The sequence below is a fragment of the Spea bombifrons genome, chromosome 8 (genome assembly GCF_027358695.1).
Source record: "Spea bombifrons isolate aSpeBom1 chromosome 8, aSpeBom1.2.pri, whole genome shotgun sequence".
Taxonomy (NCBI): Eukaryota; Metazoa; Chordata; class Amphibia; order Anura; family Pelobatidae; genus Spea; species Spea bombifrons.
Window position 1 is genome coordinate 3,563,183 of NC_071094.1, and position 13,678 is coordinate 3,576,860.

Sequence of the window (13,678 nt, forward strand, 5' to 3'; positions counted from 1 at the left end):
CGCATACTTGCTGAGGGCTTATCAACAATTGACCTTTGTGGCCAGAAAGTCCTAGAACTCAAAGTAGTTGATCTGTGGATGATTTATACCAAAGAATTTAAGGTAGCGTTGAAGTGGTGAGGTTGGTCTGAGTCATTCCATAGTTATGTGGTTTTTAAGGTGAATAATCTATGTCTAGACAATGTTCTTTATGTCAGATACCCAAACGTAGACACAAAAGAAACAACAGAAAGAATGAATTTGGTTAAACAGCAGCAGATAATATATATATATTTTTTTATAATGTAGCGCGATGTAAAGTATTTGTTGGATAGTCGTTCCTGATAACTTTAGGGCCTGTCCTATGGCCAAAAATCAGAAGGGAATGGACGAGTAGGGCATCCAGAAGCATCAGACGTTGTGCATGGCCATTGATCTTGGGATAACAACATTGAGTTGACTTGTCAAAGACATTCAAGTTGTCATTAGGGTCAAGTACCATGAGCATCCTCTTCGTGGTCTCAAACACCCAAAAAATGGCCCGTCTTCAAACAGGAGGAAGGAGGGACTGGCGGTAGATGCATAAGACAAGGACAGGTGGCTTCTTCTGCCCTATCCTGCGTAAGCCCCTGTAACTACCAAAGAAAATCGCGAGAGCGTCATGAAACATAAAGGAAACGTAAGACCCTGGTCATCGGCCGCCATCAGGTCTTCCGGAATACAGATTTGGATTTTCAATAAGCTCAGAAGGTGTTGCGTGGGGACAGACAGAGCGGGGAAGGGGAGTCAAGAGGAAGAAAACGGGGTTAGGAGACCCTATACGAGGGTGTGGAGAACCACCTTTGAGAAGAAGTAGTAGTAGTTCGGGTCCCGTTTTGCCCAGTTTTAGGCATTTCTCCGACTGAGCTGTAGTTGGTACGATTCCTCCATAACCGATACCACCGCCAGCGTGTTAACAGATTCTCAAGCAAAGGTGCCAGCCGGAAGCATAATCAGATCAAGTTGTTTGCCGCGTTCATTAGACATTCCGGAAAACACAGACTTCATCCCCGCAATTCTTCCTCCCGATGTGGAAACCCACTCGTACGTCTGTCGGTGATTTAAATATTTTATTCCTCCGCCGTGGTTACAACCTTTTTTTTTTTGCCTTTTTTTCCTTTTATGCTTAAAAGATTTAAAATGCCACCGTCAAGTCGAATCTCGCGTGGCTCTTGGAGCTGCCGGCTTACCTGAGGTCTTTTTTTTGGAAATGTCACCTGCGATTTCTTTCCAGCAGCGATCCCGGCAGAAACCAAGCAGAAGTTTTTAAGCGCGCAGTCACGCTCCCTTACCGCACGCGGCGCCCGGCTGACATTACCCTCGGCCGTCACAATCGCTTCCCGACGCGCCGGTTACGGGGCGCGCCCCACGCTGCGTAGCTCTGGTAGATCATATAAAAAAACGCGCCTAAAATTAATCTCTGTATCAAATTAGCTCGTCATTTCCGACAAGAACACGGGGAGAATTTATGGATCCATGAAACCCAAATTAGCTTCATTATCTGCCCTGCTCCGGTGTGTGGAGCCTGACCCGTAATGCCCCGGGGGGGGATAATTGGGCTTCGTTAGCGCCATGTGTTTCTTGTTCAGGCAAACGAGGTATAATGAAGCCGGAATACGCAGCGGGTCACATTTATTAATCCCGCCGCGTACGACGAATGCTAATTTGCCGTGCTTTGTACCGGCATCGAACAAAAACTCAAATACGGCGGACAAGGCGACCTCGACGTGACCCCGTAGGATTGATTCGAGTGCCGTTAGCCGAGTATGATTCCCGCAAAGGGGAGGACAAAAAAAAAAAAAGAAACTGGTGTGTAAACAGACAGATATTCAGCAAAGAACCACAGAAAGTGACAGATATCCCGCAAGAATGTGTCGCGCCTGTCCCCGGAAGCCTTCTAGGTCTTTTTACGGTTAAACTTCATCGGCCTTCCCGAGAGGTCGCTGGGGATTTGCTGTCACAACATGTAGCCTGCGATCAGAAAGTGAAGTGCACTTAGCTGTAAACAATGAAAAAAATCCCTTTTCTACACCAAAATAAATATGAGAACGGTTGTTAAAAAATGTAATTTAATTTTTTTAATGTGTTATGAAGAAAATATCTGATAGGCTATGTGACGAATAAAATGCATACATTAGGAACAATAAACTTTAAATGGTTTCTGGAAAGGAAAAGTTAAATTTGCGGTCTTTATTTGTAAGAAGTTGCTTTCTGGCACCCTAAGGGTTACTGCCCCCCCCCCCGCAGGGACGTAGGACGTAGCTACAGACAGGCTTTGTTAAGATCGCCATCTAGTGGCCCCTGGTGATCCATGCGCTCAGCTTGGACAGTTGGCTTCATTAATGTTTCATATTTTTTCACTGTCAGTCTTGTTTAATTTATGATCGTGTTTAGGTCGTTGTTATTTTTGCTTCCTACATTACTCTAATGCCTCTGTATAGTGCACAGGCCACGCTAAACGGAATTAACGGGGCAATAGAACGGAAGAGGCTAACCATGCAAATCATACATTAATAATAATATAAGAATAATAATAAATATGTATTTTTAATATTATTATTTTAATAAAAATTGTAAATTTAGGAAAGAAAACATATCTGCTTTTGTTAAATAGAAATTATATATATTTTGTGTATTCTGCTTGTTAGCAACCTAAAGCTGTAGTTTCGTAATTTGGCCAAAAAAAAAACAAATGTAAAGAGAATAAGGAACCTTGATGTGTTTTTGCAGCATTTCAAAGCGTTTCCAGTAAAGGAAGGACAGCTCATGGCAGGCAAATGTAATTTACTGAGAGGGTGGTAGATAAGTAGAACTGCCTCCTAGTAGAAGTGGTAGAGGGTTATACAGCGAGGGTATTAAACATGCATGGGATAGACATACGGCTCCTGAATCTAAGACGAGACCAACGACTGATTAAGGTTTGAATCTTTACAGCAGGAGAAACGGGCAGACTAGACGGGGGCCGGATGGGGCCGATCTGCTGGCAGGTTCTATGAAAATGGGATGGGCCAAACCTGTAGCCACACCCCCAGCCACAGCCCCTAAAACAAGCCCCTCTATAGCCATTTAAATGGGGGGAGGTGTGACCTATGGTTTTGGCGCATGGCCCTCCTCCTGATTATCTGCGATGCGCTCCATGTGGCCGCGTTCTCGCGGATGTATACGGGATCGCTGTTAAAATATATTTACCATCAGAGGAAATCGAGCCGGAAGCGTTTTTGCGTCTATAAAACCAAACCGCCTTCGTTGCCAATTTATCTTTAATTATCTCCAATATCCTCCGACAGCTTTGTAATTGGCTGCTTTGTTTCTGCGCAGAAAATGTCTTTTTAGCACGCCAGTAATAACCCTATTCATTATAATTACATGAATATTTTATTAACGTGTTCTTGCGCGCGGACGCTTTACGCTTAGAACGCCCTCGTTTCCATTATTAAATCAGCCTGGTTTCAGCTGCAGTAATCGGAATTATTACGCCATGATGGATCTAAATGAATTTGGCTGCACAACGTTCATGTTCTTGTTGCATACATTTGATTCCTAAATATCTTGATTAATTATAAAAAAAATGTATTATGCCTATTGGGATATCACTCCAATGTGACTTTTATTGAAGTTCTGTTTTTTTATATATTTAATATATTAAGTTCTGTGTTTTATGTATTTCATTACTATATAAAGTTCTGTTTTTTTATATATTTAATATATTAAGTTCTGTTTTTTTATATATTTCATTAATATATTAAGTTCTGCTTTTTATATATTTTATTAATAAATTAAGTTCTGCTTTTATATATTTAATATATTAAGTTTTGATTTTTAGATATTTCATTAATATATTAAAATATTTTCATATATTAAAAATAGCACCTAAATTGGCCAGGAATTTACATTGCAGAATAGCCTATAGAACCCCACTTGGCCAAGGTCATCGTAGACATATAGCACTGTATGTTTTTCTACCTGCCATCGCAAAAACAAAGAAACATGGTAGAAAGTACCTTTTCCCCAAAGTCCTGTGAGAACACGATCCCCATACAGCCAAAATATACATTTTTTTACTCTTCCGTTCTACAAGTCGAGCTCTTTCGGCTGACGCTGGTTGGTGGGATTCATTGTCTATCTATCTACTGAAATGTCCACCTGGCCAAGCGAAGAAGCCGCGGTTGACTTCTACTAACAAAGGACGCAGGACTCTGGAAAGTTCTGAAGATTCCAATATAATGCTTGTGAACAATGGTTTAGCGGAGTGAAGAACATCGACGGAAAAAAGTTCACATTCATGAAGATCTTTGTCCTTCTTTCATATAAAAATGGAACGGATTCCTCAAGAGACAATTTATGAATGGAAATATCCTAATTTACTTACTTAGCTGCCAAGGAAGACCAAAAGCATGCTTTGTTTTTTCTTATAAGTCCTCCAAATTAGACTTCATGTCAAGTGGTGGTTTATGAGCGGTTGTAGTGAACTTTTGGAAGAAGTCCTTGAAGAACACGAAGAACAATCCAATAAAACAAGACTTTTTTGACGATTTCTGGACAAGATATAGTGTCCTTCAATGAGGTCACGGAACCAACTCGTAAAGAGCGGGAATGGCGCATTCACAACTCTGTGGGATGGGTAGAAGCCTCGGTCGGCAACAGACAGGCGTAGATGATCGTAGAAGATTCTTTAGAAAGTTCTTGTTCAGTAGAACGGTCGAGATCATTAACTTCACTCTGAGTTTTGGTCGTCTTCCCGGTTTATTCTTTTGTGGTTTGGAAGATGAACGCTCGGTTTACTGATTTTATTTAATTTTTTGGGTTTTTTTTGTTATAAAGACCCTTGGTAACGGTTTTATGAGCTTGGCCGGGAGCCTTGAGATGTTTCCAGCTTCCTCGGACCTGATAAGCAGTGTTTGGAGGTGGGAGGAAATTATTTGGCAGATCCTTCTGATAGGACTCTCAGGGGGTCATCATTTACACCCCCCCCCCCCCGCCTGGTCTCTGTGTGGGCTGACGCAGCATTTCGGTAACCCCTTGAGCTGTTAACCCTAAAAGTGCCAAACGGAAGGGGTTTTTTCTTTCTGCTCTCTGTAAACATTGCAGAAATGTTTTTGTTTTGCTTTATATAGTATATATTTTTGGAGCTAGGAAATGTAAAAAAAAAATATACTGATATAAAACTTTTGGTATTAAATATAACTATTTATGTTAAGGTTTACAGGACGCAAAGCCAAGTTTTTATTTTCCAACATGTTATCGTCCATTGAACCGGAACATATTGTTAAGAAATGCTGCGTTTAACCTTTTTCTTAATAAATTGAAAACACCATTTAGAAAATACTTTTTTTTTCTCTCTCCCCCCTCTCTCTCTCTCCCCCCCTCTCTCTCTCCCCCCTCTCTCTCTCTCTCCCCCCCTCTCTCTCCCCCCCTCTCTCTCTCTTCCCCCCCTCTCTCCCCCCCCCTCTCTCCCCCCCCTCTCTCTCTCTCCCCCCTCTCTCTCTCTCCCCCCTCTCTCTCTCTCCCCCCCCCCTCTCTCCAGGCTGCTTATTTACGGCGAGTATTGCAGTCATATTGAATATTCGCAGAAGACGCTGGATCACCTCATGGCCACCCGCGAGGACTTGAGGCTGAAGGTGGAGGTGAGCGTCGGGCTAGACCCGAGCAACGCCTCGGTTATCGGTTTCCGAATGAATATCCTAAAATTTAAATATACCAATCAACCTCATTTAAGCTTTTTATGGCTATTCTCAGCCAAGTTATGCCAAGTTTCCTGGTTTTCTTATTTGTAGGAGACCTCAGCGGTCGGTGGGATTCAATGAGAAGCCTCGTAGAATGAGCGCTGTTACCAAAATTCCACAATTGCCAATAGAATCCATTAATTTGCTCTACGCGGTATCCAAGCAGGGGGTCTGACGTTAAAGGGACCCTCTGAGTTTAATTTTGCTTGGTATTCTAAAAATTGGCTCTTTACTATGTCATCGGTCCGTTTTCGCCGTATCTTGACTTAGCGTAGGCAGGACATAAAATATTTACTGTCTTCTCTTAAAAGTTGAACGCTTGAGAGCAGCAAGACTCACGCCAAGGTCAAGAGCGCCGTTCTTCTCTCTTTCCTAATCGGAGAAAAAACATAAATCACATCTTGGTTTGATTTAGTAAAATAGCTGAATTCGGACAGATCTGAAGACTTAAAGGGAAAGATCTTGTTTGGATGACGTGGAAATGTACGGCGGGTATTAAAAGTCTAGACAAAGAACAAGGTGTCGTAAGCAGTTGGCTCTGTGCCTTGGATGATATCATTATTTGGCCCCATATGCAAATTAAATGGTTCCTTGATCAGATTTGCATACCAGGCTGCACAGTGAAGGGTGGAAAACCATAAGAAATTGGGATATATATATATATATATTATAAAGTATTACTTATTCTATTATTTTCTATAGCATAGTTATAGATATTTATTAGATATATATTATTAGACATATTTATCGATATAATAATTCTCACTCTTTTTTTTAGGTCTGTATAAATATTGCTATTCCCACTAAATATATTTTTTTTTTTTGGGGGGGGGGGTTTGTTGAAAATGTGCTTAGAATATTTTACCGGACATATCAAAAAGCCGTGTCGAGAATTAAAGTGTTCCCCGCTTTATTCCCAGGAATGCTCGTTGAAGGTTCAAGATGGAAAATTCAAATTGCAGGATTTGATGGTGATTCCGATGCAGAGGGTCCTGAAGTATCACCTGCTCCTTAAAGTAAGCGCAGCGGGGGGAAAAGCCTAATTTTGAGTTCTAAAAGTGCAGTCGTCATGGCAACCCACGCTTTAAAATCCTTCTATGTATAGTGCATTTACAGCAAAACAATAATAAATAGGAATAATAACCAATAGCAGATTCTCGATCACGATGAGGTTTAAATAATGTGGGCAAAATAAAAAAACAATGAATGCTAGGTGCTGGCAGTCATTGCTTTCTTATTCTCACCACAGCCTCACTTTATGGCAGACCGTTACATCACAGTGGTTGCACTTTACTGCAGCTTAAGACAAGAAAGAGAGGAAAAGTATGATTTCACCCATAAAAAACAATGAAACCGGAAACATTAAGGATACAACCTTAGGGTCTGAGTCCTGCACCAGTTACAAAGCAAGTTACTATTTACTGAGCACTAGCCCTTACTAGTTACATTATGAGAAGCTAATTCTTGAGCCGTGTTTTGATCAAAGGGTTAAGTAATTGCAGATGCTTTATTAGATGTCTTAAAATCCTGAAAACGGCTTAAAAAATGCTAAAATAAAAAAGAGATGGTAGTTGCGTAATCCCGCCGGGAAGCGAGACGCACCATCTAAGCAGCGATTAACTGTGATTCCGTGATTATCGTGGCCTCCGAGGAACCAACTCCCATAATCCTCTGCCGGCCCGGCTGCTGCTTTCTGCAGGTAGACGATTGAATCCTGCTGTGACCGGCTTGTAGGTACAAAAGGCTACAAGCCCGGGGAGAGTTGAAGCAGCGCGTGGCTGGCGGCTGCGGGATCGTAGCCTGCTCGATACGTGTAATTGTGTTTTCCAGCTGAAAATAATGATTTTGGGTTTATCTGCCGGATGAGCTGTTTTGTGCCGGTCCCGGCGGACGCTGCAGATTACCGCCAGGCTCCGCGGCTCGCGTGATTCTCCGTAACTTGTCTTTGTTTCAGGAACTCCTGAGCCATTCGGCGGACTGCCCCGAGAGACACACGCTGAAGGAAGCCCTGGAAGCCATGCAGGTATAAGAGCCGTACCCGGCAGCTTTCACGGACCCCGCTGGCTTCATAAGGAGCCGCGAGACGAGTATTTTAATTGCCCCAAAGATTCATTCATTCGCACTCGCCAAATTGTGTAACTATGTGTGAGCCATAATGAATCAATCCGGGGTCAGACCTTGAATAGCGGGTATTAAGACGATGGAATTCTTATTGGTTGCCAAACTTGGATAGAACTGCAGAATTCTCCCTGATAGGATGTCCCTTTAAAAATGTCCAAAAAAAAAAAAAAACGCCTTTCTGTTTTAACCAAAATGTTTGTTTTAACCCCCAGGACTTGGCTCTCTACATAAATGAAGTCAAAAGGGACAAGGAAACGTTGAAGAAAATCAGCGAGTTCCAGAACTCTATAGACAATTTGGTGAGTTGATGTCATACTGGGAACCCCCAAATTATGAATTTTTTTACCCAAAAATCCTATGAGTGATTTTTTACTATTATGTAATAAGGCATCACTATGTGACTATGCTCAAAATGCATTGTTTTCCATAGGGACCGCCCATTGTCCTTAAGGGGTTAATCCAGGGATACAGGGGGGGGGTGATGCATTCATAAAAAAAATCACTTGCCTGGGTAGCTGTGGGCGTGGCTTACAGAGACAAAATGGCTCCCTACGTGCTGTTTTTCCAAACAAGAAAAATTGTTCAAAGAAATATTGTTTTCCTTTGATATTTAGAAAATATTTTTAAACAGTTTTGTTTTTCTTTCTAATATTTATTGTTTGTTTTTCTCTCACACAAATACATTTTCTGCTTCGTTTTTTTTTTCTTCTGTTAGCAAGTAAAACTGGAAGAATTCGGACGGCCGAAGATAGACGGGGAACTGAAGGTCCGTTCTGCGGTTAATCAGGCCAAGCAGGACAGGTAAGCGGAGTGTTTTGGGGGGTTTTTATTGGGGGGGGGTTGGTAACATTGATGATTGGCAATGACGATTCTCCATTCCATGCGCAGGTATCTGTTTCTTTTCGACAAAGTCGTGATTGTCTGTAAAAGAAAGGGCTACAGTTATGAGCTGAAGGAAATTATCGAGCTGCTTTACCATAAAGTGAGCAACGACCCCATGAACAACAAAGATATCAAGAAGGTGAGAATCCCATCGGTGCCGTTCGCCGTTACCACACTGGGTCCATTATGTGTTCCTTCCATCAACATATCATTGTCATTTACCTAAAGCTCTCAACTGCGACGGTCTGTCTTCTAAAATGCATTTGCATAATAACTAGCAGATGTCTGGATGAGCGAAATTGTGGTGCTTAGCATTAACATTTTGCTGGCTCCTCCCCATTGTGATGTCATCGTGTGTCCCAATATGCAAATTGTCTTCTAAATTAGCGAGACTGTCCTGTGAAAGCCCTGCCTGGAGCTTTTCAAGGAAATTCAAATGCTTTTGAAGAAGACATTGAACGAATCTTTTATTACCAGATAATTGACTTTTTTCCTGTCGGCTGGAATCCATGCCGTACGAACCTGAAATCTTTATAAATATATGTTTTTTTAACAATTCCTTTGCACTTTTCTTCTCTTTACGCCCCCAGTCGCATGGCAAAATGGTAAGAGCAATTCAGCTTTTTTATTGTAAAATTATATCGTGTTCCCGGTGCATTGTGGGATCTGGCTCTGTCCAATCAGTGGACCGCTGCGTGACCCCTTTATATTTTCATGTGGTCCATAGATGGGGGGGGATTCTGCAGAAGCCCCCCAAATACATTTGCCCCTCTCCCCAACTAAATGCCCCACAGCCGAATGTATCTCCAGCCACGTGCCATTCTCCCCCCGAGTTGGCTCTGCTGAACACTTCGGCCGGGGGGCTTGTTAAGACCCCATTGCGCAAGTTCTCCCATTTATTTTAATGGATGCCTTTTCCTGCCGCTGATTGACAGTTTCAAGCAGCCAATCCCTGGCCAGAAATCCTGTGTCTTTATTTTTTTCTCTTCAATCTACTATAAAAATAAATCCAGATAAATGCCCTTTTTTTAATATAAGAACATTGCAACCCGTCACGCTCCATGCGCCTTCGAATGTTCTTTTGGCCTCTGATTAATAAAGATTGCTTAGTTTGAATATTGCTTTTGAAATGAAGCCGGAAAAAAAAAGGCAGCCTCCCATAACGCGCCCCGTGATATAACCCGGGGTCAGGGTCTGCCCGTAATCTGAATTGGTAAAAATAGGTAAATAAATGACTTTTATGCGTTGGGTATTGGACTTTTTCAAAGACGGAAGAATTGGCTCCATTTTTAAAAACTTTATTCCTCTTCGTTGCGTGAACGTGAAAGGCCCCTCAATATGTTTCTGTTAAGGCCGCGCATGTGCTCTCTCCTCAGTGGTCGTACGGATTCTTTTTGGTTCATTTACAAGGGAAGCAGGGGTTCCAGTTCTTCTGCAAGACGGACGACATGAAGCGGAAGTGGATGGAGCAGTTTGAAATGGCAATGTATGGAACGTGTGCATATCTTCGTATTAGATCAGTGAAGTCTGCCCCTCGACGTCCGTGTTCCAAATTAGAATATGGGGCAGCCAATGGGAGATAAGCAGGGTGGCGTTCCTGCCGCTCGTTGGCCGGACGCGGTTAAGCTATTTCAATGGCTTCCTTCTTTGAAAGCCATCCATGAATGCCATGACTGGTCAGGAGGTAAAGATATTATGAATGAGGCCACCTGCGTTCAAGCAGGAATTTCAGATGGGATATAACGGGGAGAAAAGCACCAATGAGGATGCTCAGATATCATTAAATCAGAAGAGGATATAGTGGGCTCCAGAACCTGGGAATCTGCCCTTTGATCCAGGGACCCTAAGATTGGGTTAAACCGCGTTCTCTGCCTCTCTTATCAGGTCAAACATTAAACCCGACAAAGCCAACGCAAATCACCACACCTTCCAGATGTACACGTTTGACAAAGCCACGAGCTGCAGAGCATGCAAGATGTTCCTCAGGTATGAAGCTTCATCTAAAGCGCGTTCTTCTTCCTTCTCCTTCCACCCCATACCCCGTCCATGCATTTAGATATTTAACACCTCCTGATCCAAGCTGTAGGCGCTTCTCTAGTGAAGTGCGGTTATCGACCATGATGAGGTCGCTGTACCATGATTCAGGCCGCACTCCTTACCAGATATATGATGGACCCCTGAGATAAACTAACTGGTGGAAAGGTTCTAGATTGTAGACGTTCATATCGTGCAAGCCAATGGTTTTACCAAACCAAACCAGATGTTCCAGATCTATCCACCACCGAGAACGCGCTCTGTATTGGTAGACGTTCCTGTTACATGACGGCTTCTGATTGGCTGATAATAAAACTTGAGGCCCCAATCTTTGCTGTTAGGACAATGTTTTAACGTCTGTTTAATAAGCGTCTTATCAGGGGGTCTCACCGAGGGGAAGGGGGGTTAAAGATGTCCTCTTCTGCCTGTTGGGCTCCTGTCTTGGAATTAAGCGATGGGGTTCCTTCAGTTGGGTTTATTTCTGGTTGTCCTTACGTTTTGTCACAGGGGGACATTTTATCAGGGATACTGCTGTACAAAGTGCGGAGTCGGCGTTCACAAGGAGTGCCTTGAGACCATTCATCCATGCAAAATCGGTACGTCGGTGGATGCCGTTAAACCGGGTCATAATAACTTAGCGCTGAAGTATACGATGGAGGCGCCTCTGTCATATTTTATCAGATGTGGAGGTCAAAGTGGTGTCTCGTTATAACGCGGGATGACATCACGAGCGCCTAGCGATGGAAACCGCTGCTGGGAAAGCCCTTCTTAATTGCCTTCCTGTCTTTTCCATTTCAGGGGCAGCAGAAGATCCGGTAAGATTCTTCTTCTTTTGGTTGAAGAGGCTTAAAGTCAGAATTCTGACGATTTATTCACATTCCATGTGTCCGATTCACGATGAATTTAAATATCATCTCATTTACTCCTCCGGGATTCTGTTATTGAATCCTTTTTTTCCTTTGGCTTCCAAGTTTATCGCTTCTTTTTAACGTAGTTTTTTTTTGTGTTTTAGGATCCACTCATCACAATATCAGGTATGTTCTTTTTTCCCCCCACAAAAATATAATCGGTATTAACTCTCCCACGCAAACAAATAATTATGTGGGTTGGCCCTTCTTACACCCTGAACGTCTGGGAAACCAACAGGCGACTAACTTGCCGGTGGTCATTGAACGCACAGCGACCTAACCGCTAAACTGGGTCAAAGACATCAGGGCGACCAATCACATCTTCTCTTTCTCCCAGGGCCCAAAATGGTGGCAGTACAGAATTACCTCGGAAACCCAGCCCCTCCGGGGAAACCCGTATTGACTTTCCAAACCGGAGAAGAGATCGAGCTACTCCGAGGCGACCCCGATTCTCAGTGGTGGGAGGTAGGAACAGATCCCGTTTGTACTTGGAGGAGGGTTTCTCTCGTGACGCACGGGTTGACGGCCATTATCTGCCTCTCTCTCTCCCCCCAGGGGCGGCTGCTGCTCACTAAGAAGTCTGGCTATTTCCTCAGCTCGTCGGTGAAGCCGTCTCCGGTGGAGAGCAGGGTAGGCTATCACCTCTCCAAGCTGATTTTTGGTTACACCTATTTGCCACTCAGCTACCACTCTTACTACTCACAGCCAGGTGGTGAATATAGTGTCACAAATTGACTCAAATCCAGAAATGAAGCTCACTGGAGCCTTCAACACAACTTCTATGTAACATTTACTAAGCCGGGAAACGTTCTAGATATCAAATCCATAATCGGCTGCCTTTGGATAGGTTCGTAGATCCCGTATTTCCCTCGGCTGAGAGTAATAAGCGTTGTTTACGTGTATAACGTGTATATAAGTATAAAGATCCTGCGCTGTACGGGATAATGTTTTGTGTGACTCTTCCACTTTAATTCATTTTTCTCGTATCTCACTTTTAAGATGATTTTGTTTTTTCCGCAGCCTGTGAACCGGTCGATGGATTACAGTAAATGCCCGTGGTACGGACTCTCTTTATTCTTTAGCATATTTCACGACTTCCGGGAATATTCACTCAATTTGACGATTTTCAGATATTTGGGTGTAAGCCTGACCAATCCACCAACATGCGTAGTTGTTTCATTTCGTTGTATATGGCCACTTTTTCAATTAAATTGGTTGATAACTAGACTTGGTACAAATGTCTGAAAATGAGGAGTGACCCCCAAAGAGATAAACAACAACAACAAAGCAGAGAGCTCAGACTTATTCTCCTCTATTCTCCACTTCCATGCCTCCTCTACTCGTCTTGCCTCTTCTTGTCCTTCTTTATTGGTCCACTTCTCCCGCTATCTGCTACGTTAACCTGGCCTCCTGGAGCGCTTCCACTAAAGAGTGGAGCCTCTGTCCACACCCCCACCCCCGATTGGAGGAATTAGGGAGAGGCTGTCCTGTGAGGTGTGTCATGGCTCCGCCCTTTTGCGGAAATACTCAGAGAGACCAAAATAACGCAGAGCGGAGTACTTCCGCAAAAGGGCGGAGCCTCTCCAACATTCCTCCAATCGGGGGAGAGGGTGTGTACCAAGGCCTCTGAAGATCTTTAACATCCCATCGGTGTATTCACTAACACGAGACTTCATTCTAGGTTCGCTGGGAATGTGGAACGGCCCCAAGCCGACAACCTCCTCAAAGCCCACGTCAGCGGCACGTACCTGATCCGTGAGAGGCCGGCTGAGGCCGAACGCTTCGCCATCAGCATCAAGTACGTGCGCGGGGCTCAAGAACCGACCGTTTAGCGGGGTTACCTGTGACATTAAAAGGACCACTAAAACTTTTTTCATTGTACATAATATTTTATGAACTTAGATAAAGAAGCGGATAATAACCCAGAATAAATAACACGGGAAAGTCCTGGCCCTCACGTTGGCCAACAATTCCACCTGGAATCACGCATGA

General features: G+C 43.3%; 1 protein-coding gene across 4 annotated transcripts in view; it reads left to right on the forward strand.

Moving 5' to 3' along the window:
* Positions 1-13,678, forward strand: part of VAV2 (vav guanine nucleotide exchange factor 2) — an 84,279-nt gene that overhangs the window by 67,904 nt on the left and 2,697 nt on the right. For all 4 annotated transcript variants that reach the window (XM_053473520.1, XM_053473522.1, XM_053473521.1 and 1 more), the window contains 15 exons: positions 5,543-5,642; positions 6,662-6,757; positions 7,696-7,764; positions 8,075-8,161; positions 8,578-8,663; positions 8,751-8,883; positions 10,121-10,230; positions 10,629-10,730; positions 11,286-11,374; positions 11,577-11,593; positions 11,791-11,812; positions 12,024-12,151; positions 12,242-12,316; positions 12,707-12,744; positions 13,368-13,484. In XM_053473520.1, coding sequence (XP_053329495.1) covers positions 5,543-5,642; positions 6,662-6,757; positions 7,696-7,764; positions 8,075-8,161; positions 8,578-8,663; positions 8,751-8,883; positions 10,121-10,230; positions 10,629-10,730; positions 11,286-11,374; positions 11,577-11,593; positions 11,791-11,812; positions 12,024-12,151; positions 12,242-12,316; positions 12,707-12,744; positions 13,368-13,484 — 1,269 coding nt within the window. The remainder of the gene's footprint in view (positions 1-5,542; positions 5,643-6,661; positions 6,758-7,695; positions 7,765-8,074; positions 8,162-8,577; positions 8,664-8,750; positions 8,884-10,120; positions 10,231-10,628; positions 10,731-11,285; positions 11,375-11,576; positions 11,594-11,790; positions 11,813-12,023; positions 12,152-12,241; positions 12,317-12,706; positions 12,745-13,367; positions 13,485-13,678) is intronic.